The sequence below is a fragment of the Piliocolobus tephrosceles genome, chromosome X, assembly GCF_002776525.5.
Source record: "Piliocolobus tephrosceles isolate RC106 chromosome X, ASM277652v3, whole genome shotgun sequence".
NCBI lineage: Eukaryota > Metazoa > Chordata > Mammalia > Primates > Cercopithecidae > Piliocolobus > Piliocolobus tephrosceles.
This window is the reverse complement of record NC_045455.1, coordinates 995,949-1,015,729: the sequence shown is the minus strand read 5'-3', so window position 1 is coordinate 1,015,729 and position 19,781 is coordinate 995,949. Positions and strand designations below refer to the sequence as shown.

The following is a 19,781-nucleotide window of genomic DNA, read 5'->3' as shown; positions in this document are numbered from 1 at the left end:
CCTTTGTAGGGACATGGATGCAGCTGGAAACCATCATTCTTAGCAAACTATCACAAGAAGAGAAAACCAAACACCGCATGTTCTCACTCATAGGTGGGAACTGAACAATGAGATCACTTGGACTCGGGAAGGGGAACATCACACATCGGGGCCTACCATGGGGAGGGGGTAGGGGGGAGGGATTGCATTGGGAGTTATACCTGATATAAATGACGAATTGATGGGTGCTGACGAGTTGATGGGTGCAGCACACCAACATGGTACAAGTATACATATGTAACAAACCTGCACGTTATGCACATGTACCCTAGAACTTAAAGTATAATAATAAAAAAAATTAAATTAATATTTTGTTATTAAAAAATAAATAAATAAATAAAAAAGTGGCGGTTTTCCCCATGCTCGCCTCCCCTTCTGCTATGATTGTAAGTTTCCTGCGCCCGCCCCGCCGGTCACGTGGAACTGTGAGTCCACTAAACCTCTTTCCTTTACACATCACCCAGTCTCGGGCAGTTCTTTATAGCAGTGTGAGAACGAACTGACACAGGCCTGAACACCAAGAATGTATGGACACCTATACTGAGGTGGTTTCTTTCATTGCTAAGAATAACCATCCAACTACCTTAAAGTATCAGTCCTTGACTTTAGGTGTCACTATGGACGGTTCAATACGTTACCCAGAAATGTTGAACCTGAGCTTTCTACCGCCATTAAATCCAGAATGAAATTCAGGTATGCCAGTAGAAATTCCAAAATTCAAATTACTGTAAGAAAATAATTTAAATCAAAAGTTGAAGGATGTTCAAGGCCCCTGCTGAGCAGCAGGGAAGATCAGATTTCCTTACCCAACACTGAAAGAGAACAGGGCCCCACTGGACACACGGGTAGCCAGAAAACAGACGCAGCACCCAAAGCCTTCACTGACAGGAGTTCGCTCCGTGTCTGCCCCACAGGACGCAGGAGGCACTTGTCACGACTGCCAGCGCTGAGGACCTTGCTGCTGGGGGGGAGCAGCTCTGTAGGTCAAGAGGATCCTTGGCATGAAGTCCACAGGCACAGACGCTTGCCCTCCTGCAGCTCGTGTGTGTGTGCGGCAGTCCACGGCTGGAATCCGGGTGTGACTTAGGAGACAGCAGGGCCTACAAGAGATCTGGCTTCCCTGGCTCTACTGGGATCTGCGCTCCCAGAATCCAGCTCCCTGCGTGTGGAAAGAAACAGGGGGGCCCACCCACAGCCCTGCTGAGCCCCAGGTGAGAGCCCAGGGCTAATACATGGGAATGAGTCACCTTCAGAGGGGCCCATTCAGGCCCCAGAAGAGCCCACAAACTTCCCCGCCCAGCCCCGAAGAAACTAGACCTGCAGATGTAGGAGCGAGCTAAGGAGTGCCGCTGAAGCCCTGGGGCAGTTCCTGCATCCGGGGGAACCTGAGGAAGGAGCCACACAAAGTGAGTCCTGCACTGTGAGGCCCAGAGCGAAAGAGGGATTCACACTTTGTAGGATAGCTTCTCCTTGCACAAGCAGCTGTCAAAGGCAGTAACTTTGCAAAGATGAGCTAATGTGGTTTGTGTTGTTCTTTAGTGAATTTTTTATAAACGGGGAAATGTGCACACTCTGAAAAATAGCAGTGCTGGGGACTAAACTGTGTCCCCCCAGATTTTTTACGCTGAAGTACTAACCCCCAGTGTGGCTGTATCTGGAGGTAAGGTCTTCAGGAGGTAACTAAGGCTAACTGTGGTCATAAGGGTGAGGTCCTCACCCAACAGAACTGTGGCCTTATAAGAGGAAGACAGCCAGGTGTGGTAGCACATGCCTGTCGACGCAGCACTTTGGGAGGCCGAGGCGGGAGAACTGCTTTAGCCCAGGTGTTCCAGACCAGCCTGTGCAACATTAGCAAGACCCTGTCTCTACAAGAACTAAAAAAATTAGTTGGGTGTGGTGGCACGCATCTGTGGTCCCAGCTACTCGGGAGGCTGAGGAGGGAAGACCACTTGAGCCCCAGAGGTTGAGGCTGCAGTAAGCACTGACTGCAGCACTGCACTCCAGCCTGGGCAACAGAGCAAGGCCCTGTCTCAAAAAAAAAAAAAAAAAGAGAGAGAGAGAGAGAGCGTCATTTCTGTCTGTACCATCTCCAGCACAGCAAGAATACCACCATATTCTTGAGTGTGCAGCTCAGAAGACAGTCCTCCCCAGAAGCCAACCATGCTGGTAACCCCATCCCAGTCAGACCTGCAGCCTCTAGAACTGTGAGGAAATACACTCCTGTTGCTTAAGCTGCCCAGCCTGTGGTATTCTGTGATGGCAGCCCAATGTGAGTGGCCTGATTTAGCAACTGCCAACCTCACCACGGTGCCAAAGGGACACACTCCGGGGCAACCATGCCTCAGCGTCCACACAGCCCTTCGGTTTCCACTCTCAGTGCAGCACTCAGTAAGCTACATGAGATATTTACACTTTTATTTTTATTTATTTTTTTGAGACGGAGTTTCACTCTTGTTGCCCAGGCTGGAGTGCAACAGCGTGATCTCGGCTCACTGCAACCTCTGCCTCCCTCCGCCTCCCAGGTTCAAGCGATTCTCCTGCCTCAGCCTCCTGAGTAGCTGGAATTACAGGTACACACCACCACGCCCGCCTAATTTTGTATTTTTAGTAGAGACAGGGTTTCTCCATGTTGGTCAGGCTGGTCTCCAACTCTTGACCTCAGGTGATCTGCCCGCCTTGGCCTCCCAAAGTGCTGGGATTACGGGCGTAAGCCACCGCGCCTGGCATCTACACTTTATTATAAAATAAGGTCGGCTTCGTGTTTGATTTTGCCTAAGTGGAGGTTTCTGGGTATGTTAAGGCAGGCTAGAGTGAGCCATACTGTTTAGTAGCAGGTGTATTCAAATGCATTCTCAACTTAAGATGGTTTTTTAAAAGTAATGTGTTTTTTTTAAACCAACAAAGCAAAGGTAAATAAAGTAAGTTTATTGGGATGTAACCCCATCATAAATTGAGGAGCATCCATACGGGCAAGCTATAAAATCTGGAAATTTAAATCAAATTAAATTCTGCTTTTAAAAAGATGCCTTAAGTTAACCAAGCATTTTGATAACATATTCAAATTTAATATATAAAAATAGATGTATCCTGGAAGATATAATGAAGAACATGCCATGTGTATAAATTCAGAATACCCTTTTTATACAAAGAACTACAAAAAGTTACAAGGACAGCCTTCAGGAACCACACTTAGGAAAAGTGAGCCGGAGCTGCCTTCACGCAAAGCCTCCTTCAAAGAAGTTTCACAAAGACTCCAGAACCAGCTGAGTTTTGTGAAAAAGGAATTCCAGGTTTTCATCAGGCTGAAATTAGTTACAAACGAAGGAGACTGACTCGGGTGTGCTGACAATCTCAGCCTCAGCATCCCTGGGAGAAGCGCCTCCCAGAGTTCCGGCTTCAGGGAGCCTTGTCGCAGTACCGGACCGGTCTCATCAGCACAACCAAAATGGAAAGAAACAACAGCTCACCCGTCCTCAGGGCTACGTCTACATTCAACACACTGTGGACAGCGGAGGAAATGGGTTCTGCTTGCTGACCACTAGCTTCTGATGCTGATGCGATATGTAGCCTTTGATGTGGCCCTGCAGGACAGAAAGAGAGGAATTCGTTTACATTTTTGGATCTGAATCATGTCAAAGATGCTGGGTGATCTAATAAATGTGGCATTAAGCATTCTTCCCCAAGAGCAGCACAGTTCAGTTCAGCGGGAGGACAATGAATAAAAATAAATACAATCAACCTCCATATCCATGGTGGGTTTCACATCCATGAATCCAACCGTGGACTGAAAATATTTGGAAAAAAAAAAAACACCACATCTGTATTGAACATGTACAGATGCTCTTCCCTTGCCGTGATTCCCTAAACAATACAGTATAACAGCTATCTACAGTGCACTATTTTAAGTAACCTAGAGATAATTTAAAGTATACAGGAGGATGTGCATAGCTCATATGCAAATACTGCGTCCTATCAGTGACTGCAGCACATGTGGATTTCGGTATCCGAGGCAGGTCAGAGAATCAACAGATACCGAGGGATGTACTGCCAGTAAAGACTATGCAAACATACAGAGTATCCATCCCCTCATGCTCCTAAGGTCCTGGTGAATGGTATTTCCTGGGCTAAAATTAGTTCTATCAAAAAAAAATACCTTCAATAAAAGCAAAAGGCATTTTAACAATTTTAACACCACCACACTGAAGCTTCAAATTCTGGGCTGAATCCTGCTGTGAGTAGCTGCTTAAATTAAAACTAGGACTCACCATGTATATCAAGTTAGCCAGAATACACTGAACTTCGTCAATGTCCACGTCCTCCACCTGCATGAATTTCAAGGCAACCAGAAAAGCATCCAGAGACAGCTGGTGTGTTTTCAGTAACAAATACCTGGAAGAGGGGAGGAGACGGGCACTGCAGTTACGACAGGACGCAGCACTCCGCAGCCAAGAAAAGGCACCTTTTAATAAGCCAGTGTTCTAAAGGAGTACAAAAATTCCCACCTATTAAACTCTAAATACACTCTCAAAGAGATATTAAATCTAATTTGACTTTTTAATCTTAAAAAAGTCACTAGGACAAATACAGTTTTTAATTATTTTCTAAGTATTTCATTAATCTAAGGTGCGTTTTTTTCACATTTTAATCTCCCTGAAATCAGGAAGCACCTGACAACGGGCTGTGTCTCACGGATTCAGCGAAATAGGGTCCCTACTCTTTGTGATGTGCTACCCACAGCTCTGTACAAAGTTGGCCTTTGCCTGAAGTTTACTGAACTGAGATCCTGCTGGGACGAGGACTCAGAAGACATGTGAGGAAACGAATGACGATCTCTGCGTCTGCCTTTGTGACAGGCGGAGTGGCTGGGAGGGCTGCTTGGTCAGGACTAAGGGAGGGGAGTGAGTGCTGAGTCCTATGTGGTCTGATGAAATGTGGTACCGCGGCTCTCAGGCTGATGTTCTCTAGTCGTCTTCTCACACAGAACCTGCTTACCTCCCCCAGAAGTCGAGGCACAGCTTGTGCTACTCACGTGTCTCTGCGCAGGGCCCCAGCGGGCAGTGGACGGAGGCTTCATTTTATCCCACACAGCGGAAGGAAGATGACCAACCTGCCCACACGGGAGCCTCCTCTCTTAGCCTGCAACAGCCCTGGACGCCTGACTGCTCTGCCGAGAGCCGCATTGGGAGCCCAGTGTGCTGGGGAAACGCTTACACTTTCTTAAAGAGGTTCCTGTAGGTGATGATCTTCAGTTTCTCCAGGATGAGGAAGATCCCACAGCGAATGAAGAATGCCTCGTGCTTCGCCAGCGCCTCGTGCAGCAGCAGCAGGTTGCCCTCGCTGGTGAGGGGGGACGCGCGTCAGAAGGAGGGTGAGTTTCTCACACAGCATGCACGTCAACTCTCACCAGGCTTGCATTTTTAAAACCCCAAACAGAAAGGATAGCATACTCTACCTCACAGCTCTGGTTACTTCCGCAAACTGCATCAGGTGATACTTTTTCAGGAGCTCAACAGTGGGCATGTGACCCTAAGACAGAGTCAGTTTTCTAGAATGAAAACGCTTTCATTTTTGACAAAATTGTCTTTGATAAACATTCATATCAAGGAATTAAGTTTTAAGAAAATTGCAACCTGAGTTTCTTAGAATGTCCAAGATTAAACACATCACAGTCCATTAGGAAAACAACACTGGTCTAGAAATCAGAACACCTGTCCTTGATCTTGACCTTCTCACATTTCTTCGTATTTCTATAACAGGAGAGTGATAACTGAAGAAATGCGAGTATAAGCATGCGATGTAGGAATACGGAGGTAGCTTCCAGAAGAATCAGCTAAGAATTTGACACTGGCTGTCTCTTAAATAGCATGAGAGGTGGGGAGGGCAGGGCCACAGCAGCACTTCTCCATCACAATCCATTCAGAATTACAGACGCTTTAGCCAGCTGTGTGTAATGCTTTTCTCGGTCAATTAACTTGCCAGTTATTTCAAGTATCAAAAACACATTTTAGTAACTAAATGAAATACCCAGAGAGAGGTTGAAATGACATTTTTCTTTCTCGGTGAATCCACTGCTTTGAACTTAGGTTTTAAGGGAGGAATACAAATGATAGGTACTTATTTTGTCACATGAATATTGAACTGTCGAGCTAAATGCTTTAAAGGGAAACAGGACACAGGGAAAGCTTTTCTAGAAGGACCTGGAGGCGTAAGGCATGAAGCTCTGGGTTTTGGCCACACACAGCGTATGCTCCTTCTTTATTCTGGGGTGCGCTCACACACAGCTCAGCCTGTGATCAACCACTGTCTGCTAGGTTTTAAAAAGCCTATCAGCTGTCAACTTTGTGAAAACACCAGGATCTATAAACAGGGAGTAACAATCACTCACCAATAGCATTTTTACTGGAAGCAAATAGATCAGAATCATCCTTTTGTTCTTTTGACTAGAACGGTGACAATGCTCAAAGGCAAACGACAGGTACTCCTCGGCTGCAAAGAAGGCAGAGCCAGCACGTGTGAGACCAACGCACCTGCTTCAGGCCCCTTCCTGCTCCGTATTCTACCACTGTCTCCTGATTTAAAAGGCAAAAGCCCCCTCCCTTTATTATCTCAAAAAATATCAGCCCAGTTTCATTTCTGTGATCAATGACTTTCCTTGAGTAAAATCTATAACCTCAAATTCAACAGGAACTGCCTGGGAAGTCCGACTTAACAGAGAAAAACTGAAGAAACTAACTTTCACAGAAATTCTGATTTGCCTAAGGTCATCTGGCAAGCCATTATGATAACATTTTAAAAGTTTGACCCTGCTCAGATGATTTCTACATTAATGAAAAATATAAAACATATTTAAAAATGTACCTCCACAATACTTTTTTTTTTTTTTTTTTGAGACGGAGTCTCGCTCTGTCACCCAGGCTGGAGTGCAGTGGCCAGATCTCAGCTCACTGCAAGCTCCGCCTCCCGGGTTTACGCCATTCTCCTGCCTCAGCCTCTAGAGTAGCTGGGACTACAGGTGCCGCCACCTCGCCCGGCTAGTTTTTTGTATTTTTAGTAGAGACGGGGTTTCACCGTGTTAGCCAGGATGGTCTCGATCTCCTGACCTCGTGATCCGCCCGTCTCGGCCTCCCAAAGTGCTGGGATTACAGGCTTGAGCCACCGCGCCCGGCCCTCCACAATACATTTTAATCACTCATAATTCAACAGAATGAAAATAACTTAGTGAAAGACCATCCTCCAGCTTAACATATAATTAGTGATCATATATCTTCTATTTCAAATGACCACATGCTTTAAAAAATTCTTATTAACATATATTGATTCTGTCCTGACAGCAATCTTAAAAAAGGATTCCATTTCATGTAAAACAGATTTGAATTTAATAGATTTCAAAATACAAAAGTAATTCTATTTGTCAAGATTAATCCTACAAACTGCACATGACAGGCCTGCGGAGAGCTTGCCCGCGCGAGGAACTCTCAGAACAGGCAGGAGCTGAGCCTCGTCCTGAGGCCGGAAAGCTGAAGGCAGAGGAAACGTCAGGGGTTTCTAGACAATGATTCCACATTCTCCCGAGGTGATGGGAAGAGGTTTTGCTAAGGCTGGGTTTGGGTCAAGAATTAGGAAAGTGAGATGTTCCTGTTGATGTAAGTTCTTCCTGAACAGTGATATTAAGTCCCCAATACAAGAGAACAGAGATGCTCAGAGCTGCAGAGGCCCTCCCTTATGCAGAATGGGTCAGCAGAAGCAACAGGCCCTAGGGTCTGGGTTGAGGCCTAGGGAACCCACACTGAGACCACACACTGCCTCTGCTCCTAAACTGTGTGGCCACATTGGCACAAAAAGCATCCAGTCTTGCACAGTGAGCGTGAACGCTGTGGGGCCAGTGTCGCTTCCAAACCACAAAGCCATGACCCAGGAGGAGCCCTGTGGGGCTGAGACCAAGGAACAAGGATTCACTCAGAGTCTGCAGTATCCCACCTGCTGCCAGTTTGACTTTCGCAACCTAGCCTCTAAAAAGTGTACCTTTGCTACTGCCCAAGGTAATCTCAAATTCTCCTGGATGTACAAAAATGCATTTTTCTTTTTTTTTTTTTGAGATGGAGTCTTGCTCTGTCACCCAGGCTGGAGTGCAGGGGCACGATCTCAGCTCACTGCAAGCTCTGCCTCCCGGGTTCACGCCATTCTCCTGCCTCAGCCTCCCGAGTGGCTGGGACTACAGGCGCCCGCCACTGCGCCCAGCTAATTTTTTGTATTTTTAGTAGAGATGGGGTTTCACCATGGTCTCGATCTCCTGACCTTGTGATCCACCCACTTCGGCCTCCCAAAGTGCTAGGATTACAGGCGTGGGCCACTGCACCCAGCTAAAAAATGCATTTTCTAATAGTTAATGCAAGCTGAGATTTTTCTGCTGTCTTTGAGGGAAGCTTAGTCATTTTGCATCAAATAATATATTTCGTTTGGAGTCAAAAATATCTAGTGGGGTATAAATCTCTGAAATTAATAAATTAATGAAAGTATACAACAACTGAGATACTCCAAATGTTCTCTTACATAAATAATATAAAATCCCAGGGAAGAAAATCACCACAATCTTTGCAGACATTTTATCCACTTAAATACAATCCGGGCTCTAGGAATTCCTGGCAGTCTAATGGAGACAACATCTCTGACCTACACGGCAGAAGACCTACGGCCGGCGCTGGCTTTCTGGGGACACAGAATCGCTCAGTAATCTCAGAACATCACACTCTCAATGGCTTTCTATTTCTTTTACAGTCAAACAAAAGGGGTGGATGACACAGACTTAAATAAACTTTTTAGCTCTAAAGATGTCAGAAACTATGAATATGTCGCATCAATATTAATAATCATTTCTGGCTATGTTAGGTATTCAAAAATACCACCTAATGCATCCTCAGAAGAAAAAAAAATCAGTCTTAATAAAATCCAACAGAATAGAATTTAAAAGCTTCTCCACCTTTATGCTTCATATTAAGAGAAAAAAAAAGAGAGGAACAGATAAGAAAAGCCCTTCTTTAAAAGCCCTAGATCTATTAAAAACTATGAAAGGAAATCAACAGGCAGACTATATAAGCCTATACAGTAAAAACTGTGAAAGGAAATGGTCAGTCTATACAAGCTCATAGAATAAAAAGCCAGAGCATCCTTAGGAAAGGGCTATTATTTATCTCGCATTGCCTAAAGTTATGTTGTTTCATGTACTTGGGGCTGTGTGCTCAGCAAACAGCTGAAGAAGAGTTTAAAGTCTGGTCTGAGTACAACAGAAGACATCACAAAGAATGATGCCATGGCAGCCAATAAAAAATTACAAAAAAAAGAAAGGACTAGTTTCCTGTTCTTGAGAAAGTTACCAACATAAACTAATACAAAAACGTCAGGTGGGGCAGCAACACACTGCACGAGGCTGTTGAAACGTGAGCTCTGATGCCAGGTCCAACGGCATATCCCCTGCTTCTAAGTCATTCAATGTGGGATTTGTAGGTCGTTTAGTCAGTCACTGAACTAAATGTTGTCCTAATCTCCATTTCCTATGTCAACATAACCAGCATCTATTACAGGGTCAAAAGGCAAATAGAGAAAACAATGATTTACATTCTATTCCGAAAACAGTCATGCTTAGTGAACTTAGAAAGGATGTCTGTGATGCCTGTGAGACTCCAGCATGCACTTCAGACATCCAGTGTGGATTAAGAACCTTCAATATAATTTCCCTTTATTTAATCAGCTTTGGTGTCAAATATGTATATATAAGTTGATCTGTATTTACACAAATATTCTACCCGTGAAAATAAAATACAGTAATTGTGTTCTCTGAAACTATATTATTCAAAGTTGTTCAGAATGCAACGTCTTATTTAAAATACTGGGAAAAAAAGATTAGCAACATACCTTGCTTAAAGTCACTGTCAAACATGGCCTTGCGTCCAACGTAGTATTTGTATGTTACTCTCTGTGCAGTGCTGTAATCGTCTTTCAGGTTTGAGCTGTCAATTGCTCTAATTAGGGGTTTACATAAATGGAGTTTGTTGATCTATAATGAATAACAATCCATTTAAAATATTTAAAAACAACAAAAATGGGGTAAAACAAATTACTATGCATGTCTCCTCAAAATGCAAATTACAAAACCTATTATATCACAAAAATTATTTATATGATAATAAAAACCAAAACAGAAAGCAGCCATTGTAGACGACATTCACCCTGGGAGGCTCTGCGAAGCCGTTCCAGGTGGCACAGCCCTGCAGGAGCCTGTGCTTATGCAGCACCGGCAGGAAGGTGGGGTGCTCTACAGCAGTGGAAAGCCCTGGACAGAAGGCACAAGGCCCAGCTGCTGACACATGATGGGCTGCTCTTCACCTGACTGACTTTATGTGGCAATGGTTTCTGTATCCATCTATCCATCTATACGCCTGCTTTTCCATAGTTAATTATGACCACAGAAGACACAAGGCTCTGGAGTGAAACCGCCTGCACTGAAAGTCCAAGTTCACCACATCGGGCCAGCTGCTTCACACGCAGGTGCCTTCGTCTCCCCGGGGCCAGGCGTGCTGGCCTCAGAGGCCGGTTGTCAACAGGAGACATGCAGAACAGCGCCTTGCCCCAGCAGGCATTCAACAAAGGTTCGCTATTAAGACTAGGAATACGGTTATGACCATTTCGCAAGCAACGCCAGGGAGGCTAGCTAACCATATATGATATGTGGGAGGACAAGGAGAATGGAAAATTGTAAAGACAGAAAGAATTCAAACAGAAACGCACCTTGAAGTAGATTTTAAACAACTGATTCACCAGAAACAGCATGCCCCACTTCTTAGAGTCCTCTATACCAGCACGGCTATGGGGAAATAATTTTTTTTTAAGTTACATAGCAAATAAAAATTTTATTTCACAAAATAAACTGCCTAAACAAATTAATATCTTGAGGTAAAGTACCAAAGCTCAAGTCATATTCATATCAAGTCATATTCATCAAACAAAATAACATTATGAAAAAAGATGTGTTACCTGATGGGTAAAAATGAAAGAAAAAGCAAATCAGGAAAATCCCAATTAACTACTTGAGTAACATCCTCCCTCCGTGTCACCAGCTAAAAACTGCCTCGTTTGCAGCAACAATGCGTAAAAGTTAACTGTTATAAACCATTTTTGAAAAATGGAAAAATAGGGCATAGTGGTGCGTGCCTGTAATCCTGGCTACTCAGGAGGCTGAGGCTGAAGAATCACTTGAACCCGGGCCAATGCATTTCAGCCTGGGTGACAGAGCATGACTCCGTCTCAGAAAACAAAAACAAAAAAAAAAGAAAAGAAAAATGGAAAAATACCTTCTCATCAGGACAACAAAACGAACCAGTAAAACGCACAAAGAGGATGAGTCCCACCAAGGAAGACACAGAAAGTACACACTGTGGACGTCCATTTACATGACGTCACCAGAAAGGCAGGAAGTGACCCACAGTGGAACAAATCCAGAGAGCAGAAAGGGCCTGCCCCAAATGAGGGATGAGGGAAGTTTCCGGGTTGACAATCATGTCCTACACCTCAACAGCAAGCAGACAGATAATACTGTAGGTAGTTTGCTGCATGTAAATTTACCTCAAAAGACTGAAGAAACAGAAACTGAAGCACCTGGCGGGGGAGGGGGGTGTGCCTCTGTCTGCAATTAACTTGGAAATAGTCACATGTTACACAACATTTTGGTCAACTACAGATGATCATTGAGATGGCGGTCCTACAGATTCTCCTACTGTATTTTTACTGCATCTTTTCAGTGTTTAGATATGTTTAGAAACACCAGTAATTCCCATTGTGTTCCGGTTGCCTGTTACAGCATTCAGTGTGGCCACACAAGGGCTGCTCTTGCTCCTGGCAGCCTGGGAGCCACAGGCTCCTCCACACAGCGGTGGTGTGTACTAGGCCATGCCATCTAGGTTTACGGAAGTACAAAACAAAGTGATAAAATCACTCAGAGTCAAGGCACAAAAATACAAAAGTGCCCAGTACAGAAAACAAGCAGGTGGTTTGCAAGCCAGAGAACATAAAATTACTCTTAAAGACCAAAATGTGTCCATATAGAAACACTTAAAATAATGTAAAAATACAACTTTAAAATGTCAAAGCCTGTTGTATAACTGCCTGTGAGTTGCTCTAAGCAGCTCTGTGACTTTTATCACTCCCTAGTGTATGACTTCAAACAAGAGTCTCTCCAGGTCTCGTTTTCCTCATCTGAAAATGGAGACAAATAATAATACTGTTCTATGACTTCGGAGAGTTACGGGAAAACCAAACAAAACACACAAGTACTATGTAAGTCACATAAAATGCTGCATGTATGGTAATATCGTAGCTGGTCTGGCTGCATGTATGGTAATATCGTAGCTGGTCTGGCACCAGGAACAACGACCTCCATTGGAGAGTGTGTGACGAAAGCAAACCCCAAGGGGAAAGATGTCGCTGGGGATTTGCCTCTGTCTTCCGAGTGTCCCCTCGGGGTGGAAACGCTGGGTCACACGGCAGCTCTACATTCAACTTTGAGGAACTGCTTCCCGTTTCTGCACAGCAGCTGCACTGGTTTTGTTCCCCTGGCAATGTGTACGAGGCTCCAGTCTCTGCATCCTCGCTGGCGCTGCCCATCTTTCTGATTACAGTCCTACCAGGGTGTGGACTGGCAGCTCTTGGAGGTTCTGATTTGCATTTCAAGTGACTGATGCATTAGTCATTGGTGACTAATGATGCTGAGCATCTTTTCACGCACTTACTGGCCACTTGTGTATTTTGTTTGGCAGATTTTTCAAATTCTTTAACCATTTTAAAATTGGATTGGCTTTTTACTGTTGAGTTGTAATGGTTCTTTATATATTCTGGATATCAGGCCCTTACCAGATGTATTATTTGATAGTTTATGATTGTTTTTTACTTTTTTGAGAATGTCCTTTGGAGTCCAAAGTTTTTAATTTTGATGAAGTCCAATTTATTTTTTCCTCTGGTTGCTTATGGTTTTGTCGTCGTATCTGAGAAGCCACTGCCTAATCAAAGTCATGAAGATCACTGCTGTGCAGGAATATACCACCAAGCAAAATTTCAAGTATTCATTTAAGAAACATTGATTGAGCTCCTGGAGTGCAAGGAGCGCGAGTGATGGAGAAGGCCCAGGCCCTCACGCACTTGGCAATCAAATACACATCACCTACACAGTCATCAAGCACTAGGTAAACGCAGTGAAAGAAATGTATAATCTGCTATGAATGTTTATAAAAGGGAAATCTGATGCACTGTGAAGTCCAGCAGCGAGAGGCTTTTAGAGAAGGCGGAAACCTTTAAACGAGCTCAGACAGCCAGGAGTCGAGGAGAACCTTCCAGCAAAGGAAACGGCACTCATGGGAGGCCTCAGTGGGAAAGTGCCATGGCATAGGAAGGACTTTTCTACAGTCCAGCCTTGGTAGGAAAGTTCTGAAGCGAGGCTGGGTAGGGAGGCCATGTTATCCCCACAGTACTATACATCTTGTAGGCTTGGCTGAACAGTTGCACAACTCAAACTCTGGTTATCTTCAGCAATAGGACGCCTGAGGTCAGAGGCTCCCCCTTGGTTAAACCAGCTAAGATCAGCAGGATGCTAAGTGGAAGTCCACCTGGCCTTTGCAGAGCCTCCAATTTCATTACAATCTCATTTTCATGCTCAGTGACACTCCCACCAGTGCCACAACGGCTGACAATCACCACGACAATGATGAGAAGAAGCCATAAAAGGACAAAAAGATGGCAGTGCTTCAGCTCCCAGAAGTTCACCGCCCATTTCCAGAAAAGCGATTAATATTCTTCCCCTTGCTTTCAATGTCCAACCCCTTCATTCAAGAAACCCTCTATTTCAATCCCCTCACCCCTCAGAAGTAGAGAAGTTGATTTGTGAGCCACACTCCTGCTTCTTCATTCCTTGGCCTTTACACAGCTTGCTCTGCTCAACACTTACTTTTGGTTTCATGGATTGGATCTATGACACCCAACAGGAAAAGTTCCCATCTTTTGAGGCTACCAAGTTTACTGGCAACAGACACAGTGAGTGAAAAGAGAGGCTGGGCTACTGCTATTGTTTGGATATGGATTTTTGGCCACATCAAACCTCATGTTAAAACATGATCCCCATTGTTGGAGGTGGAGCCTAATGGGAGGTTTTGGGGTCATGGCGGCAAACGCCTCATGAATGACTTGGTGCTCTCCTTGCTGTAATGAATGAGTTCTCGCTCTGAGCTCCTGTGAGCATTCCCAGGGAGCTGGCTGCAGAAGAGCCTGACGCCTCCCCTTCTATCTCCTGACTCCTCTCTTGCCATGTAGTGGGCTCCTCTTCATCTTCTAGCATGAGTGGAAGCAGTCTGAGGCCTTACCAGAAGCAGATACGAGCACCATGCTTCTTGTGCAACCTGCAGAACTGTGAGCCAAATAAATCTCTTTTCTTACATTCCCCAGCCTCAGGTATTCCTTTATAGCAACACAAGAGGACTAAAACAACTACTCTCTGGGAACAATAGTTTTTGTTTATTTATATATGGATACCTTTGATAATCTTTCTTTGTTTTAAAATTTCCTAAATCTCACAAATAAATGTAATTATATACTGGGTGAAGAGATGGGAGTTTTAGAAGAAAAAATGGAAACTCTACAGTAGAATCAGATGGAAAGTTGAGAATTTAAAAATAAATAATGGCAGAAAAGATCAGTCAACTTGTAAGCAGGTCAATACAAATTACCTAAAATGGAGGAGAGAGGAAAAAAAAGATTGAGGCCAGGTGCAGTGGCTCACACCTACAATCCCAGCACTTTGGGAGGCAGAGGAGGGTGGATCACTTGAGGTCAGAAATTCAAGACCAGCCTGGCCAACATGGTGAAACCCCATCTCTACTAAAAACACAAAAATTCACTGGACGTGGTGGCATGCGCCTGTAATCTCAGCTATTCAGGAGGCTAAGGCAGGAGAATGGCGTGAACCCAGGAGGCGGAGGTTGCAGTGAGCTGAGATGGCGCCACTGCACTCCAACCTAGGCAACAGAGCAAGACTCTGTCTCCAAAAAAAAAAAAAAGGTTAAAAAATAAACAAAGAGACTAACAGTGGCCTGTGTGGGATAATATCATGCATTTAACACATACGCAGTTGAAATCCCAGAAAGAGGAGAGAAAAAATGGGGCCAAAAGTAGTTGAAGAATGTAAAATATTACATTTTTAAAAACATCAACTTACAAATACAGGAAGCCCAATGAACCCTAAACAGGAGAAATTAAAGAAAACAAAAGCCAACTATGCACATCAGAGCCAAATGACTGATGCCAAATGATAAAGAGAAAATCGTAGCCAGAGGAAAAACACCCATTCTATACAGGGAGCGGCGGCAAGGCCTCATCAGAAGCAAAGGAACCCAGATGGAATGACATTTTTAAAGTGCCAAAAGGAAAAAAACTGTCAACCCACGAGACTCCATGTAGCAAAAGGAGCCTTAAAAAATGATGGTAATCTTCTTCACTGGTAAAAAGAGAAACTTTCTTAAAAAAAATAAAGACAGTTTCAGAAAAATGAAAGCTTAGAGGTCACTGCCCTCAGACACTCAACAAATGCAAATGCGGAAGAAAGTGCTTCAGGAAAGGGAAATGGCACCAGACGGAAACTGGTTCCTGCACAGAGGAGCTTCAGGCATGGTCAAATGTGGGCAAACGAAAAGACTCTTTTTTTCCCTCAGCTCTTATTTCTTTTACAAAACAATCAACTTTTTAAAGCAAAAATAATGATAGTTGTGGGATTACAATATGTGTAGAAGTAAAATATACGTCAACAATAAACACAGGCCAGAAAAGGGTGAACACTGCGACAAAAACCACGACCGACAGCGTCCAACGGTCCTCAAGTCCTTACTCACGTGTCGCTGGCACAGACCCGGAAACAGCTCATCAGTAACTCTGCTGCTTTTTCCAACATGTCCCCAACTTTGCTTTTTCCTTTCTTTACCAACTGTTGATCTGCCTAATAAAATATAAAAACATTTATTTTATTTCATTTTTCCAAGACGAGATCTTGCTGTGTCACCCAGGCCGGAGTGCAGTGGCCCAATCATACCTCACAGCAGCCTCAACCTCCTGGGTTCCACTCATCTTCGCACCTCAGCCACCTGAGGAGCTGGAACCATGGAACCAGGCACCACCATGCCTGGCTAGGTTTGGGTTTTTTTTTTTTTTTTGTAGAGACAGGGTCTCACTTTGTTGCTCTGGCTGGTCCTGAACTTCTGACTCCAAGTAACCCTCTCATCTTGGCCTCCCAAAGTATTGGGATTACAAGCATGAGCCATGCTTGTAATCAAGCCACAATCAAGCCAAAACATTGATTTCTTAAAGCAAAAAATGGGTACGATTAAGAGCCAAAGTCCCGAAAGATTCTGGAGAAATCAGCTAGCATGTACTATAATATTTTTAAAAATTGAGAAGTCTGTATTATTCCAATTCTTCCACAAACCTAATCTTTCTTCAATTATTTCAAGTTAAGTCAGTCACCAACTTTTCAAACCTGCACTGCATGTTACTAAGTGAGCTCTCTTCCTTCAGTCCCTGAAGCTGGCTAGTCAAAACGCTTGAAATAAAAACATTTAACAAATACCAAAGTCATTGCTGAGTCTGATTTTTCCCTCGCATTTGCGAGGATGGCCTCGGTTAAAGAAAGAACCTGTTTCTCCCACTTGTGTTCTCCACAAACGCAAGGCCTACAACAGGCTTGCAAATGACCCACAGCTCAAACTATATTCACGACAACACTAAGCCATCATGGTCTTTTTTTACTATATTAACATTTGCACTGATGGTGCAAAAACAGCAATAGGTAAAATGCTGGAGTGCCCCCACCGGCAGCAAACTACACAAGTGATCATCATGTTCTGAAACACCAGACACTTTGCAATCAACCAATCAATCAATCAATCAACAAACCAGTAAAAATAGTTTCCTTTTAACAACGTCCTTGATGAGCCAAGCACAGTGGCTCACACCTGTAATCCCCGCACTTTCGGGAGGCTGAGGTGGGAGAATCACTTGAGCCCAGGAGTTTGAAACCAGCCTGGGCAACATGGCAAGACTCTGCCTTTATAAAAAAAAAATTTAAATTTGCCTGGTATCGTGGCATACACCTGTAGTCCCAGCTACTCGGGAGGCTGAGGTGGGAGGCTTCATTCAGCCCCAGGAACTCAAGGCTGCAGTGAGTTACGATTGCGCCAGTGTACTTCAGCTGGGTGACAGAGCAAGACCATCCCTAAATAAATAAATAAAATGTCCTTGATAATGCAGTAAATACGAATTTTCTTAAATCTTGGTCCTTGAGCACACATGTTTTTTATATTCTTTGTGAAGAAATGAGAAGCATACAGCAATTCTGTTGCACACGGGTATCTCATGGCTGTTTACAGAAAACCTCTGGGCAGCTGTCTGAGCTGTGAGCTGGACTAACTGCTTCTTGTGGAACAGAAAACTGACAGACAGACACAGCTAGCTACCCAGGCTTGGGCATCTGGCTGACCATACTCTCCAAAACGAATGAAACAAATCTGTCGGCCGGGCGCGGTGGCTCAAGCTTGTAATCCTAGCACTTTGGGAGGCCGAGACTGGTGGATCACAAGGTCAGGAGATCGAGACCACCCTGGCTAATACGGTGAAACCCCGTCTCTACTAAAGAATACAAAAAACTAGCCGGGCGACGAGGCGGGCGCCTGTAGTCCCGGCTACTTGGGAGGCGGAGGCAGAAGAATGGCGTAAACCTGGGAGGCGGAGCTTGCAGTGAGCTGAGATCTGGCCACCGCATTCCAGCCTGGGCGACAGAGCCAGACTCCGTCTCAAAAAAAAAAAAAGAAACAAATCTGTCACTTCCAGGCAAACAACTGATGGTACTGGTTGCCAACGACGACATTTGTGCTTTCAACAAAAATCAGAATTCTGGAAAACTTTTATCAACTACCGTGAGTTTTGCAGCTTTTCCTTACTCCAAGGCTTTTCTGATGAGGCCCCTGTAGATATCAAGAAAGGTAGGGGTTTGGGGGTTGGGTTTTTAACAGTGGTGTGCCAACACTTGGGCGTTGCTGCATGGCTCAGTAAGACAATACTCTCCAAATGGTCTGCTATGGTCTGAATGTTTGTGTCCCCTCCAAAACTCATGCTGAAATCCTAACCCTCAAAGTGACGGTGTTTGGAACAGAGGCCTCTGGGAGGTGATGAGGTCATGAAGATGAAGCTGTCACGAATGGGATTTGAAGAGATCCTTTGCCCCATCTACCACGTGCAGACACAGCAAGAAGGTGCTATGAGGCAGGAAGCAGCCCTCTTCATCAGACACTCAATCTGCTGGTGACTTGATCTTGGACCTCCCTGCCTCCAGAACTGTGAGACATAAATGTTTGTTGGTTACAAGCCAACAGATCTCAAACTCTGTGCTTGGAGAACCACTACTCTCTTCAAAGCTGTCAGTGAGGGACATTTAAATCTGCAGAGGTTTTTGCTGCCTTTTGTTTGGCTATGCCCTGTCCCCAGCGTTGGAGTCTACAGAGGTAGGCAGGCCTCCTTGAGCTGCAGTGGGCTCCACCCAGTTCGAGCTTCTCCACCGCTTTGTTTACCTACTCAAGCCTCAGCAATGGCGGGCGCCCCTCCCCAAGCCTCACTGCCACCTTGCAGTTAGATCTCAGACTGCTGTGCTAGCAATGAGGGAGGCTCCATGGGCGTGGGACCCTCTGAGCCAGGCACGGGATATAATCTCCTGATGCCGCGTGCTAAGACCCTTGGAAAAGCGCAGCATCAGGGTGGGAGTGACCCAATTTTTCAGGTGCTGTGTGTCATGGTTTCCCTTAGCTAGGAAGGGGAATTCCCTTACCCCTTGCGCTTCCTGGGTGAGGCGATGCCTCGCCCTGCTTCAGCTCTCGCTGGATGGGCTGCACCCATTGTCCCGCACCAACTGTCCGACACGCCCCAGTGAGATGAACACGGTACCTCAGTTGGAAATACAGAAATCACCCATCTTCGGGGTCGCTCATGCTGGGAGCTGTAGCCTGGAACTGTTTCTATTCGGCCATCTTGGAAACCCCTCCCCCCTCCCCCATTCTTCTTTATATTGCCTATTTCCTTGTTGAGACTTTAAACATTTTCATTTGTTTCAAGCATGTTCTAAATTGCTTGCTGAATCAAGAGGGCTGTTTAAAACTCTTGTCAGATAATTCCAACACCTGTGCAATCTCAGCATTGGTGTCTTCTGCTGAATGTTTTTTCTCATTCGAAATCTCAGAAAGTTGACATTTTCCTGGTAATCGGTGTTGATTAAATCCTGGACATTTGGGGCACTACATGACGAGACTATGGATCTTATTTATCTTCTTTTAGCAGGCCTCACGATGTAAGCAGAGAAACAGGTGCATCCCCTTTGCCACTGAATGGGGGAGGTCCAGGTCCCCTGCTGAGCCTCTGCCATCCACCTAGCTCCTCATTACTGCTAGCCCAGGGTGGAGGTCCTGGGCCACCCCCAGCCCGCACCACTTTGCGGATGGGGCGGGAGGGACCTGCTGACTTTTTGTGCCAGGCACTGGAGTGAGGCAGTGATGGTCAGAGTTCTGTCTTGCTGGACTGTCTTCCCAGGCTCCTGGTTTCCTTGGGGCTTTTTGTCTCTGCCTGACAGTGAAAGGCTTCAGGTTTTTAAGGCACCCAGTCTAGGACAGACAGGA

General features: G+C 44.9%; 1 protein-coding gene across 7 annotated transcripts in view; it reads right to left on the bottom strand.

Annotated features, from left to right (window-relative positions):
- Window positions 1–19,781, bottom strand: part of PCID2 (PCI domain containing 2) — a 46,956-nt gene that overhangs the window by 12,128 nt on the left and 15,047 nt on the right. For 3 of the 7 annotated variants that reach the window (XR_003306715.2, XM_026447163.2, XM_026447162.2), the window contains exons 7-14: window positions 15,960–16,063; window positions 10,822–10,897; window positions 9,949–10,090; window positions 6,425–6,525; window positions 5,492–5,565; window positions 5,251–5,376; window positions 4,305–4,428; window positions 3,507–3,620 (exon numbers count right to left, since the gene is read on the bottom strand). Coding sequence is in view for 5 of the 7 variants with exons in the window: in XM_026447163.2 (XP_026302948.1) it covers window positions 3,531–3,620; window positions 4,305–4,428; window positions 5,251–5,376; window positions 5,492–5,565; window positions 6,425–6,525; window positions 9,949–10,090; window positions 10,822–10,897; window positions 15,960–16,063 (837 nt within the window). In the remaining 2 variants the exon portion in view is untranslated. Of the gene's footprint in view, window positions 1–414; window positions 1,425–2,942; window positions 3,621–4,304; window positions 4,429–5,250; window positions 5,377–5,491; window positions 5,566–6,424; window positions 6,526–9,948; window positions 10,091–10,821; window positions 10,898–15,955; window positions 16,064–19,781 lie in introns of those variants that run through there. The other 4 variants (XR_003306714.2, XM_026447161.2, XM_023217690.3 and 1 more) reach the window with 4 other exon arrangements.